The sequence below is a fragment of the Gopherus evgoodei genome, chromosome 12 (genome assembly GCF_007399415.2).
Source record: "Gopherus evgoodei ecotype Sinaloan lineage chromosome 12, rGopEvg1_v1.p, whole genome shotgun sequence".
Taxonomy (NCBI): domain Eukaryota; kingdom Metazoa; phylum Chordata; order Testudines; family Testudinidae; genus Gopherus; species Gopherus evgoodei.
This window is the reverse complement of record NC_044333.1, coordinates 14,431,630-14,445,282: the sequence shown is the minus strand read 5'-3', so window position 1 is coordinate 14,445,282 and position 13,653 is coordinate 14,431,630. Positions and strand designations below refer to the sequence as shown.

Sequence of the window (13,653 nt, the reverse complement as noted above, 5' to 3'; positions counted from 1 at the left end):
TCCCTGTGCCACGAGGCGATACGTCTCTGGGACTTTTGCGTAGCCCACTCCGTTCACCTCAGGGCTTCCTTCCTCCCTGGAGTACGGAACACTCTGGCAGATCGACTGAGCAGATCCTTCCTGTCGCACGAGTGGTCCCTTCGCCTGGATGTCGCTCTCTCCATTTTCCGGAGGTGGGGTTATCCCCGGGTGGACCTCTTTGCGTCCAGGGGGAACAGGAAGTGCCCAGCATTCTGCTCCTTTCAGGGCAGGGAACCGGGGTCGATAGGGGACGCCTTCCTCATCCGGTGGTCGACCCACCTGTACTATGCATTTCCCCCGTTCCCTCTGGTCCACAAGGTCCTCCTGAAGGTGCGCAGGGACAAGGCGCTCGTGATCATGGTAGCCCCGGCGTGGCCCAGGCAGCACTGGTACACCATGCTGCTGGACTTGGCCATAGCCGACCCAGTTCCCCTGCCCCTTCATCCGGACCTGATTACCCAGGACCACGGGACCCTTTGTCACCCAGACCTGCAGTCGCTGCACCTAGCGGCGTGGCTCCTGCGTGGCTGACTGGCCCAGAGCTGCGATGCTCCACGCCTGTGAGAGAGGTGCTCTTGAGTAGCAGGAAACCGTCCACAAGAGCCACGTATTCAGCGAAATGGAAGCGCTTCTCCTGTTGGTGCGTAGAGAGAAATCTCCGCCCTATGGAAGTTTCGGTTTCCGAAATATTAGACTACGTTTTGTCCCTCAAAGGGCAAGGTCTGGCCTTATCGTCGTTGCGAGTCCACCTAGCTGCTATCTCCACCTTTCACCCGGGTGCGGACGGTCGCTCCGTTTTTTCTCACCCGACGGTGTCGAGATTCCTTAAAGGGCTGGAACGTTTATTCCCTAACGTCCGTCCCCCTGCTCCCACCTGGGATCTTAACCTGGTGTTGTCCCGACTCATGGGGCCCCCCTTTGAGCCGTTAGCTACTTGCTCCCTGCTCTACCTCTCTTGGAAAACTGCCTTTCTAGTGGCTGTCACCTCAGCTAGACGGGTGTCGGAGCTCCGAGCTCTTGTGGTAGACCCCCCATATACGGTCTTCCACAAGGACAAGGTGCAGCTGAGACCACACCCTGCTTTTCTGCCCAAGGTGGTCTCAGCCTTCCATGTCAACCAAGAGATTTTCCTTCCGGTTTTTTTCCCAAAACCTCACTCCTCAGGCAGGGAGCAGCAGCTCCACTCGCTGGATGTCCGTAGGGCTCTCGCGTTCTACATAGACAGGACTAAGCCCTTCCGAAAATCCCCCCAGCTTTTCGTGGCGGTAGCAGATCGTATGAAAGGTCTTCCTATCTCCTCCCAGAGGATATCCTCTTGGGTTACGTCCTGTATCAGGACTTGTTATGACTTGGCCCATGTCCCTGCGGGCCGTGTGACTGCGCATTCTACCAGGGCGCAGGCGTCATCGCTGGCTTTCCTAGCCCGTGTGCCCATCCAGGAAATCTGTCGGGCAGCGACCTGGTCATCGGTCCACACTTTTGCTTCCCACTACGCCCTGGTCCAGCAGTCGAGGGAGGATGCGGCCTTCGGAACTGCGGTGCTCCGGGCCGCGACTTCTCACTCCGACCCCACCGCCTAGGTATGGCTTGGGAGTCACCTAACTGGAATGGATGTGAGCAATCACTCGAAGAAGAAAAGACGGTTACTCACCTTTGTAACTGTTGTTTTTCGAGATGTGTTGCTCACATCCATTCCACACCCGCCCTCCTTCCCCACTGTCGGAGTAGCCGGCAAGAAGGAACTGAGGAGCGGGCGGGCCGGCAGGGGTATATATAGAGCGCCATGGCGGCGCCACTCTAGGGGGCGACCTGCCGGCCCACTGGAGTTGCTAGGGTAAAAAAGTTTCCGACGAACGTGCACGCGCGGCGCGCACACCTAACTGGAATGGATGTGAGCAACACATCTCGAAGAACAACAGTTACAAAGGTGAGTAACCGTCTTTTGCTGTGCTTGGTTAAAACTCTGTGTGTGTGTGTGTGTGTGTGTGTGTGTGTGTGTGTGTGTGTGTGTGTGTGTGTGTGTACACAAATTCCTTGGAACCTAACCCTTCGTATTTACATTAATTCTTATGGGGAAATTGGATTTGCTTAACAATATTTTGCTTAAAGTCGCATTTTTCAGGAACATAACTACAGCGTTAAGCGAGGAGTTACTGTATTAGAAGCAGTCCTGACAGAAATGAATTTGTGGGTGGGACTGCAGGTGGAACTGTGGAGGTGCAGGATGATAGCAATTTGCAGCATAATCCTGCCATTTATTGACATAAGTTTAATTCTTGTTAATGTATGGTGATATTGAACTATCAAAGTAAATTCAGAGTTTTTTGACAGTGTGAACACTGCCTGTTAATGGGCTGTTCAATTTCTAAAATATTTTCTTTTGAAATTTAAAAATAAAAAGTATATCAAATGAGAGGTTATACGTGTTCACTTAGGATACAAGTATGTAGCAGGCATTATCAATGTATGTATTTTTTGTTATGGGATATTCCCTATATATTTGTAATTAATTTTATCTTTTCTTAAATTGAGAGACTTTTGTTTTGTTTTGTGTTTGTTTTTTGTAAAGATTGATGTCTGGGGAGCCTCAGTTGGCAAATTGTGGATGGAAAACTTGACACCTTAAGACAAGATGTTTGTTAATGAAAAATATGTGCCTGCTGTGTCAGAAAACATCCTCTGTGTGATATACTGGGATCGTAGAAATCTGTTTGCCATGGAAAATATGGAATTTGCATTTTTACAGTAAATCTTTAGTTTTTACATTTTGTGAAAAAATAAAAACATATACAGTAGAACCTTGTTTTATCTGAACCTCCGTTATCCTGCTGCCATATTAACCGAACCAGGGCTGTCAGCCTGAGCCTGGGACTGCAGGCTTGGGCTTGAGCTCCAGACAGTGTCCGAGCCCTGCTGCCAGGCAGACAGCCCAAGCCATGTTAGCTGAAAATACAGAATGGAGACACAGAAGTATTTGGTATATGTAAGAAATACAAATCACAATTCTGTTAATTTTATTTTATTATAATGATAGATGGCACTGGTAGGCTTCAGACTTGCTTAAAAAATTACATATATCAATAACACATTATGTTCAACTGATACCTGTATGAATTGTGGCTAGGGAAATTCAAGTTCAACTTTTCATTTTAGTCATGGAAAAACATGGATTTTTATGGGCTTTTTTATAGGCAAATTTGGTTTTTTTATAGAATGGAAAACTAGGATCCCTGGTGATATCAGTTTGATGTTGAAATAATAATTTTGATGACTCAAAGAGAGGGCGATGATTTTAAAAAGTAAACAGTAGAAAAGACCTCATCTCCTAATTTCATTCTCAGATTCTAAAAAAGCTTAGGAAGAAAAGACAAACATTCTAGAGACAATTCTGCATTCTGTAGTACCATGATTTTTAACTTTCCATGAGATGTCAACATATGCTTATGTGGTCTCTAATACTCAAACATTGTTGCTTCCAGATGACCTTTTTATGAGAATAAGTAGTAACCCAACAAACACGTATTGAAATGTTTTTGAAAAAATTGCTTTATAAGATACATTGTGCTGAATAATGCCACATCTCACCTATAATAAAATAATATTATAAACCAAACCATTTTAACCTTAAAGCAAAACAATTAGAGATTAAATTATGGTTATTATTAAAATACACTTGGCATCTTGCTACACTTTCATGAATGCTATCAGCTAAATGGCCAATTAACACTTTTCCTTCTTTGACAAAAATATTAGCCATCATAATTAAGTTACAGTTAAAGATAAGTACCTATTAAAAATTGTGACATCTTACATACTGTGTAGAAAGGAAGTTTATTAAAAGGTTCTGTATTCAATCTAGCATTTTCATGAATATATAGAACCCAGAGGGGCTTTGGTGACTGTTTTTGAACTTCACAGAAATAGGCATTTGTAACTATTTTATAGTTTAACTGAACGAAAAAATAGTATGATGGATCAACAAAATGCTAATTAATGTAAAAATGTAATGAGAAATGCCAAATAGGAGTTTGAAGAACAGCTAGCCAAAAACTCAAAAGGTAATAACAAAATGTTTTTTAAAAACATCAGAAGCAGGAAGCCTGCTAAAAACCAGTGGGGCCCCTGGACGATTGAGATACAAAAGGAGCACTTAAAGACGATAAAGTCATTGCGGAGAAACTAAACGAATTCTTTGCTTCAGTCTTCACGGCTGAGGATGTTAGGGAAATTCCCAAACCTGAGCCATCCTTTGTAGGTGACAAATCTGAAGAATTGTCACAGATTGAAGTGTCACTAGCGAAGGTTTTGTAATTAATTGATAAACTTAACAGTAACAAGTCATCAGGACCACATGGCATTCACCCAAGAGTTCTGAAAGAACTCAAATGTGAAATTGCAGAACTATGAACTATGGTTTGTAACCTATACTTGAAATCAACCTCTGTATCAAGTGACTGGAAGATAGCTTATGTAACACCAATATTTAAAAGAGGTCTAGAGGTGATCCCGGCAATTACAGTCCGGTAAGTCTAATGTCAGTACCGGGCAAATTAGTTGAAACAATAGTAAAGAATAAAATTGTCAGACATATAGAAGAACATAACTTGTTGGGCAAAAGTCAACATGGTTTCTGTAAAGGGAAATCATGTCTTACTAATCTACTAGAGTTCTTTGAAGGAGTCAACAAACGTGTACAAGGGGGATCCAGTGGACATAGTGTACTTAGATTTCCAGATAGCCTTTGACAAGGTCCCTCACCGAAGGCTCTTACATAAGTTATCATGGGATAAGAGGGAAGATTCTTTCATGGATTGAGAACTGGTTAAAAGACAGGGAACAAAGGGTAGGAATAAATAGTAAATTTTCAGAACGGAGAGGGGTAACTGGTGGTGTTCCCTGAAGGTCAGTCCTAGGACCAATCCCATTCAACTTATTCAGAAATGATCTGGAGAAAGGGGTAAACGGTGAGGTGGCAAAGTTTGCAGATGATACTAAACTACTCAAGATAGTTAAGACCAAAGCAGACTGAAGAGCTTCAAAAAGATCTCACAAAACAAAGTGATTAGGCAACAAAATGGCAAATGAAATTTAATGTGGATAAATATAAAGTAATGCACATTGAAAAAAATAACCCCAACTATAAATACAATATGATGGGGGCTAATTTAGCTACAATAAATCAGGAAAGAGATCTTGGAGTCATCGTGGATGGTTCTCTGAAGATGTCCACGCAGTGTGCAGCGGCAGTCAAAAAAAGCAAACAGGATGTTAAGAATCAAAAAGGGATAGAGAATAAGATGGAGAATATTTTATTGCCCTTACATAAATCCATGGTGCGCCTTCATCTTGAATACTGCGTACAGATGTGGTCTCCTCATCTCAAAAAATATATACTGGCATTAGAAAATGTTCAGAGAAGGACAACTAAAATGATTAAGGGTTTGGAGAGGGTCCCATATGAGGAGAGATTAAACAAGTTAGGACTTTTCAGCTTGGAAAAGAGGAGACGAAGGGGGGATATGATAGAAGGATATAAAATCATGAGTGATGTGGAGAAAGTGAATAAGGAAAAGTTATTTACTTGTTCCTATAATATAAGAGCTAGGGGCCACCAAATGAAATTAATGGGCAGCAGGTTTAAAACAAATAAAAGGAAGTTCTTCACAGAGCGCACAGTCAACCTCTGGAACTCCTTGCCTGAGGAGGTTGTGAAGGCTGGGACTATAACAGGGTTTAAAAGAGAACTAGATAAATTCATGGTGGTTAAGTCCATTAATGGCTATTAGCCAGGATGGGTAACAAATGGTGTCCCTAGCCTCTGTTTGTCAAAGGGTGGAGATGGATGGCAGAAGAGAGATCACTTGATCGTTACCTGTTAGGTTCACTCCCTCATGGGCACCTGGCATTGGCCACTGTCGGTAGACGGGATACTGGGCTGGATGGACCTTTGGTCTGACCCAGTATGGCCATTCTTATGTTCTTATGCTCTGGTAATACATGGTACAGAAAATGGATTGAATTTACCTCACCAAAGTAAAAGGTACAAGGATTACTTTAGAATTCATTTTTTAAAAACACTCATTTTGTGTTCATCTGGATTTTTTTTTAAATAAACAAAGTGACAAGTTAATAACCAGTCAAGGGAAAGATTTATTGAAAGATTTTTGTCACTGGCTGAAAGGAAACAGAAAGTTTATGTACATTAAAGAAAAGAGAAAAAGAAACTGTTTTTGCAGTACATACTGGCCTTCAGGGCCTGCTTTAGGCTGATTCGCCCGATTCCTGGGAATCAGGCCCCGCGCTTTAGGCGCCTTTTAAATTTTTTTACTTACCCTGGCTGTGGTCTGCTCCGGGGTCTTCCATGGCCCTGCTCCCCTGATCAAAGTGCCGGCGGGAGCGCAGCTGCCCCACAGCCCCACTCTCTCAGCTGGAGCTCTGGGCGGAGCGCCACAGGCCCCCGCGGCCCCGCTCTCCTGGCTGGAGCTCCGGGCGGAGCGCGACAAGCCCCGCGGTCCCGCTCTCCTAGCTGGTTCTCCGGCCGGAGCGCGACAAGCCCTGCGGCCCCGGCTGGAGCTCCGGGCCCTTTAAATAGCTGTGGGAGCCCTGGGGTTGCAGGGGGCTCTGGGGGCTATTTAAAGGGCCAGGGCTCCAGCTGCCTCTGCCACCCTGGTCCTTTAAATAGCTGCCAGAGCCCCGCCACCCCCATGCATTCCCCAGGGCTCCCATGGCTATTTAAAAGGTCCGGGGCTGGGTAGAAGCAGGGGAGTCCCGGGCCCTTTAAATAGCCCCCAGAGCCCTGGGATAGCAGGGAGCTTGGGGGCTTTTTAAAGGGCCAGGGCTCCAGCTGCCTCTGCTGCACCCCCTGCCCTGCCCCCACCATCCCCGCCCCCCGCTCTCTGCAGCCAGCTCTGCAGCACCTGCCCACAGCCAGGCCCTATCAAACCCCCTGCCCTGTCTCCAGCCAACCCCTGCCACACACCCCTGCTCGCACCAGCCCTGCACTGCCCGCCCTGCCCTGTCTCCAGCCAACCCCTGCTGCACCCCCCTGCATGAAGCCAGGCAGTCCCATACTCTTGTCTCCAGCCCTACCAGCCCCTGCTGCACCCCCCTGTGGCCCTGCCTGAAGCCAGCCCGCCCCACACTCCCCTGTCTCCAGCCAGCCCCGCACCCCTTGCCCTGCCTGCAGCCAGACCCTACCTCCAGTCAGCCCCTGCCCTACCTCGAACCAGCCCTATGTCCACTGCTGCCCTGCAGTTCCCAGGCCAGTAACCTGCACACCTGCTTCAATGAGGGGGGCAGGAAGCAGTGGGAACCCACACATGTGCACGCCCCCAGGGAGTGGCGGGGACCCACACATGTGAAACGGCAGTCATTAATAACCAATCAACAGCATATATGATGCAATGTACATAATATACAATTTTATTATTTATATAGTTATGGAAAGTAAATAATACATGGAAGAAATGGAAGGCTTTTTTTTACATTTTTTTTTCTTTTTAAGTCATCCCTGCCAGGGCCCCGCCGAAAGTGTTCGAATTGGGCCCCGCACTTCCTAAAGCCGGCCCTGCTGGCCTTTTAACATACCACTGTGTTCCCCAGGCTTTTTCAGCCTTCCACATCTCTAAAGAGATTGCCTAGTACTGACGTAATCATTTAATTATTTTTCCACATTAGGAGAACCCAAGTGAAGAAGATGCAGCAATTGTAGATAAAATTTTATCCTCCAGGATAGTGAAGAAAGAAGTGAGTAATTGTGACTAAAATGAGGGTGGTGTGTGCATGAGGGAATTATTTATTCTAAGATGTGCTTTAAATGTCCATGAGTCTGAAAAATCTTGAATTTACTTTCTTAGATATCTGCTGGAATGACAATGGAAGAAGAAGAATTTTTTGTAAAATACAAGAACTAGTAAGTATTATAGTTGTTTGTGCAAGTTGGCTATTTAAAAAGCAAAAGAAGTCTTCTAGTTAGATATTATCCCATTTATGTATTATAGGTTGCATCAGTTAGAAACATTTTAAAAAACATTTAGGGCCAGATTTTGCCACTTTCCCTCAACTCCTGGTGGAGTTCCAGAGTTGACAGCAAGCGCGTTCGGGGATCAATTTATCGCATCTGGATAAACCTAGGCTTCGCTAATTTTTGCTTTTGTGAAATTGCAAAAAGTCAAAGTTTGCAGTTTTATATTTTTACCATCTAATAATGTACTTGAAGCTATGAATTTTGCGGAAAGGTTCTTCTATCCTCTTTCAATGATTGCATATTGTGGGAACAGTAGGATAAAATAAGTATAAAAACTTTTCTTGTAATAATATATTAACTTAATGTTTTATAATTTTAGCTCCTATCTTCACTGTGAATGGGCCACAGAACAGCAGCTTTTGAAGGATAAAAGAATCCAGCAGAAAATTAAACGGTTCAAGCTGAGGCAAGCACAGAGAGGCCACTTTTTTGCAGATGTAAGAAAAATACACAGTAAATTAGACTTTTGCTTGCCAAAAGGTTTGCAAATTCCTTCTTTGCATTTATTTTGAATTACGTGATTGAATTTTAATGGTAAATGAAGAGAGGGTCTTGGATTTTTGTCTCTTTTTAAATTTATTTGATGCAAAAGAATGTCATCTGTAGTTACTTAAGTACTTGTGTCTTTTAAAGTCAGGATTAATTGCGTAACTTTGTGATCATGAGAGAGTGATACTATTGATGACTGACAGGCAGATTATGGATAGGACTGTATAGTGCAAACTTCCTGACAGTTATGTCAGTGTACTTCAGTCCTAAATTATAACACTTCTGTTCTTGAGCTAGGTCTCTTTGTGGCATCAGTTGTCTCTCTAATTGTTGGGTGATGTTGTTTTTATTGTTGTTTCAGTTATTGTAGGGCCTGGGAGTCTAGTCATGGACCAGAACTCCATGGTCCTGGCTAGGATCTCTACAGACACAGAACAAAAAGACAGTTACTACCCCAAAGGGCTTACAATCTAAGTATAAGATAAGAGACAACAGATGGATATAGACAGACTGAGGGAGAACAAGGAAAGAGACAAAATTGGTCAGCATGATAGGCTGTGCTCTCTGCAGACCAGCAGTCCAACCATTGTCAGGTTTTTCTGTAGGTATCACAACAGAGCAGTGGTTTTCAGGTGGATAATGTGGACGAAAGCTCACGGGCATTAGATTGAGACTGCTTACTCATATTTATACCTAAAGAGGTAAAAGCTGGTGTATTAAATCACAGCAGCACTGGTCTCCTCTCCACATAACCCCAGATCACTATTTATATTACTCTTGAATTGCAGATGGAAGAAGAACCTTTTAATCCTGACTATGTTGAAGTGGACCGGGTGCTAGAAGTCTCCTTTTGTGAAGATAAGGACACTGGTGAGGTAAATATTTGACCAAACGTAACTTGAAGTAAGCCAAGAACACAAATTCTCTGTGTTTTGTGGTTGTATCACCTGTTTTTATTTTAGTGGAGTGCAGAATAAAATCTTAATGATGTGAGTTTCGTCAGTGGTTTTGGCTGAAATATTTGTGTGTGTGTATAAGCTTGTCACTCCTTCTGTTCAATATATATTTTGAGCCCTCTGAGGAAAATAGGAACTCTACAGAATTCAGTGCCTTTTCATTTTTGTAGTATTAATAAAAATAATAATAGAAGCCTAGGTGTACTAGGTATTTAGAGAAGAATAAAAGACAAAATTAATGTCCTAAAAACTTAGTCAAAATAGAAGCATGAGATGACATAAACAGAGAAGTGTGTAAAGGGAATGGAAGACATTACATTGAGCTGTAAGAGTCACATATTCATAGATTTTTTTTTTTTTAAGGCCAGAGAAGACATTATCACCATCTATTCTGACCTCAAAACTCAAGACATAAAAATCACCCAATAATTTCTGCAACAAGTCTATAGTACACAAATTGCTAATATTAAGGATTTCTTTTCCTGCAGCCTGTTATTTACTACCTAGTAAAATGGTGTTCATTGCCATACGAAGATAGCACCTGGGAGTTAAAAGAAGATGTAGACCAGGCAAAAATAGAAGAATTTGAACAACTGCAAGCTTCCAGGCCTGACTCAAGGAGATTGGTAAAAATTTACCTAATTTGTCAAATAGGATTTTTCCCTTCCAGCTTTGAAGCTTCGACTGTTTGTATTGAAATATAGTACAAGTTTCACTGAAAATCTGTAAGATGTACTGAAAATACTTTAACGAGTTTATGCAGTAAACTCTTTGCAGCACAGCTCTCTCTTTTATATGTTATGGTCACAGATGTGGTATATTCGGCATCAGGAAGAGTCTAGAACTGTCTGCCTGCACTTAAGGAGGCAGAACTAAAACTGGGTGAGTCATCAAGGACTGGTCCATCCACTTCCTGCCAGTGACAGACATTTCTTTTTCTGCTTCCAAAGCTGCAGATAGGTGAAGACCTACTGTAATAGGTCTGTGAACCTTATTACCCAGAGAAGTATTCTCAGTTAATTATGGATACAGTAGATCCTCAGAGTTAAAAACACCTCAGGAATGGAGGTTGTTCATAACTTTGAAATGTCCTTAACTCTGAACAAACATTATGGGTATTCTTTCAAAAGTTTACAACTGAACATTGACGTAATACAACTTTGAAACTTTACTACGCAGAAGAATGCTGCTTTCCTTTTATTTTTTTAGTTTGTTGAACAGGACTGTTCTGTATTTGCTGCTTTTTTGGGGTGGTGGGGTCTTGCTGCTGCTTGATAGCATACATCTGGTTCTAAATGAGGTGTGTGGTTAACTGGTCAGTTCATAACTCTGGTATTTGTAACTCTGAGGTTCTACTGTAAATGTTCCTATTCTCATTTACTGCCTGCATATATAACTGTTAGTAAAATACTTAACTTTATTAGTCAGAAGAAATTACAGAAGTATTCTGATAAGTTTCTGTGAAGTTTTAAAATAAGAAATGAGTAATACAAAGTAAATTACCATTGTAGAACATACAAAGGTGAATAGATTAAATACTTTTGTAGAGAAATCCACTACTAAAATGAACAGAGAGATAATTAGATCTTGCATTTCCACGCCAGAGCAGATATGCAAGCATAACTGTCACAATATACTCCATAGCTATTTCCTGACTTATTTTTCTGCTCTTGATGATAATTGAACAAATGAAAAACTTAATAGAAAATTATGTACAACAAATAAATTACTTTTGTTGAAAGAGAAGCCAGATATGTCATTGTCACAATGTACCGTAAAAAGCACATATAGTAAAACTCTGGTGGTATTTTATGGCAAAATAAATAATCGGCGGGTGGGAAGACGCATTACTTTTTGTACAATCAGGTTTTTTTGTTGCTTAATGTGCAGGCTTTGCATTTTATTTCTGAAGGCCATCTTAGCCTCTTTTGCTAGTATCTGGCACAGTTCTTCTGGTACTTGTTTAAAATGTCACCATTTTCCAGAAGTGTTTTATGTATCTGTTACCTAATTCTTTTGGGAGGTAGGGTGGGGAGACAGAGCAAACTTATGGAAGTGGCAGCTGAACAAACATTTAGTATGCCTTTTCAGTCTGCCAAGACTGTATCTTTTTTCCTTCCTATAACATTCAAAGCAATCTTTTTACCATTAGCATTTATTTCTAAAAAGTCATGTACATTTGATTTTAATTTATATGCTTTTCAAATTATTAATAAAGCATTTCTTATGATCTCTAGGCATATGTGTAATAAATAAATGTAAATTCACATTCATGAATTAATTTAATCAGCAGAGAGTAACAATAACAGACTTCACAACCACAGGAAAACAAGCAAACTCAGAATCCTTCAAGTCACTCTCTAAGGAAAACTGAATACAGCAATGTTTTGGAAACAGGAAAATATTTATGCTTAGTTAAAATATTTTTGTTTTTCCTTTAAGGACCGACCTCCTCCTAATTCCTGGAAGAAGATAGAACAGTCCAGAGAATATAAAAATGGCAACCAGCTCAGGGAATACCAACTGGAAGGACTCAACTGGCTCCTTTTCAACTGGTACAATAGGTAGGGGCACTAAACATTTTGATGTAAATTTCAACATGTGTTATAGGTAAAATGGATTGCAATATTATAGTGAAGAAATAGTGCCTTCGTTTCATTTTGCATTGACTTTTCTGTATTTAAACGGAAAAGTTAAACCTAGGAAAAATACTTAAGGGGCTTTTGATTGAAATTTGGTATACAGGTTGTCAGCCTAGATATGTGCATCCTTTTGCAAGTCTTAAGAGATTTTATTTTAACTAAAAATCAAACAGAAAGTTCTATTAATATTTCTTTCTCTTAACTAAACCCCAGACACTGCACTTTACTGAAAGCTGGATCCTGGAAGACAGTGAAGTGCACAGGTCACTAGTGCATCATTTATACAGGGAAGACAAAAGGGTTAGACCCTTGCTTATTGGAGTACCAGAGAAAGGGGAAGTAAAAACCATTAGAAGGGGGAGGAGGTTGGGGGCAAGCCAAGACTGATTCAGAAATAAGTCACCAGCAGGATTTTGAACATTTATAGCACAGAGTGGACCAGAAGGGAGCCGTGGAAGGAACATGTGGGGATCTCTATACTGCTGGCTTCTGCGCCTCAAAAAAAATAAAGCACACATAAGGACAAACAGGTTGAAGAACGAACATAAGGAAATGCATATATTTATAGCATTCCAGGAGTTTAGACATAGGGATGTTATACATATTAATAAACTAGCACGGGGGGCTTAAACCTGTTGTCTTAGTTGTAGTGGCCAGAATTTGGAGATGGGGATATTATAGGTCCAATATCTGGGTGCAGATGGGATCTTCCAAGCATGGCACTCACCCCTCCCACATGTGCTGGGTCCTCCACAAAATATGCACAGAGCCAGGAGCTGATGTAGAATCACAGGACCTCACCGCCAGTAGATCCAGGGAATCTGTGGTTTGTACCCCAATTCCCTATTCCTACTGGGAGGACGGTGGTTAGGCTGACACTGCCATGAGAGAGAGAATTGGAGAAAACTTTGCAAGAGGAATCTTGTGGAGTTTTCCTCCTCCCTAACCGCCTCTTGGGCTTTTACATCAAAAGGTACAGTTGGACCTCTGGGTGAGTACCCAGTTTCATGCTTTTATTACATTTGGAGGGATACCGTTGAGCCTATTCTGCACTGTCTCCATTTTGATTATCTGTTTTACACTTATATTTTTATTCACTTTAATTGTTTTCAGATATTGTCCTTTTGAGTAAAAGAGCAACATTTATGGTTCCCTCTAGCCTAATAAATACATTTTGTAATTTCAGACGAAACTGCATTTTAGCAGATGAAATGGGTCTTGGCAAAACCATCCAGTCAATTACATTCCTCTATGAAATCCTCCTGACTGGTATACGAGGGCCTTTCCTGATCATAGCTCCACTTTCCACTATAACCAATTGGGAAAGAGAATTTCGCACATGGACTGATCTTAATGTCGTGGTATATCATGGGAGCATGGTTAGCAGGCAGATGATACAGCAGTATGAGATGTACTTCAGGGACTCGCAGGTACTGTAGTGATGTGTTTGTACACTAGCTCATCTGTAACCCAGTTCAGATAACTAGGAAAAGCACACTGTAAAGATCAGTGGCATGTG

General features: G+C 42.0%; 1 protein-coding gene across 13 annotated transcripts in view; it reads left to right on the top strand.

Annotated features, from left to right (window-relative positions):
• CHD9 (chromodomain helicase DNA binding protein 9) overlaps positions 1-13,653 on the top strand; it is a 204,044-nt gene that overhangs the window by 108,070 nt on the left and 82,321 nt on the right. For all 13 annotated transcript variants that reach the window (XM_030581909.1, XM_030581904.1, XM_030581914.1 and 10 more), the window contains 7 exons: positions 7,699-7,767; positions 7,878-7,933; positions 8,367-8,484; positions 9,325-9,411; positions 9,981-10,118; positions 11,935-12,056; positions 13,321-13,564. In XM_030581909.1, the coding sequence (XP_030437769.1) occupies positions 7,699-7,767; positions 7,878-7,933; positions 8,367-8,484; positions 9,325-9,411; positions 9,981-10,118; positions 11,935-12,056; positions 13,321-13,564 (834 nt within the window). The remainder of the gene's footprint in view (positions 1-7,698; positions 7,768-7,877; positions 7,934-8,366; positions 8,485-9,324; positions 9,412-9,980; positions 10,119-11,934; positions 12,057-13,320; positions 13,565-13,653) is intronic.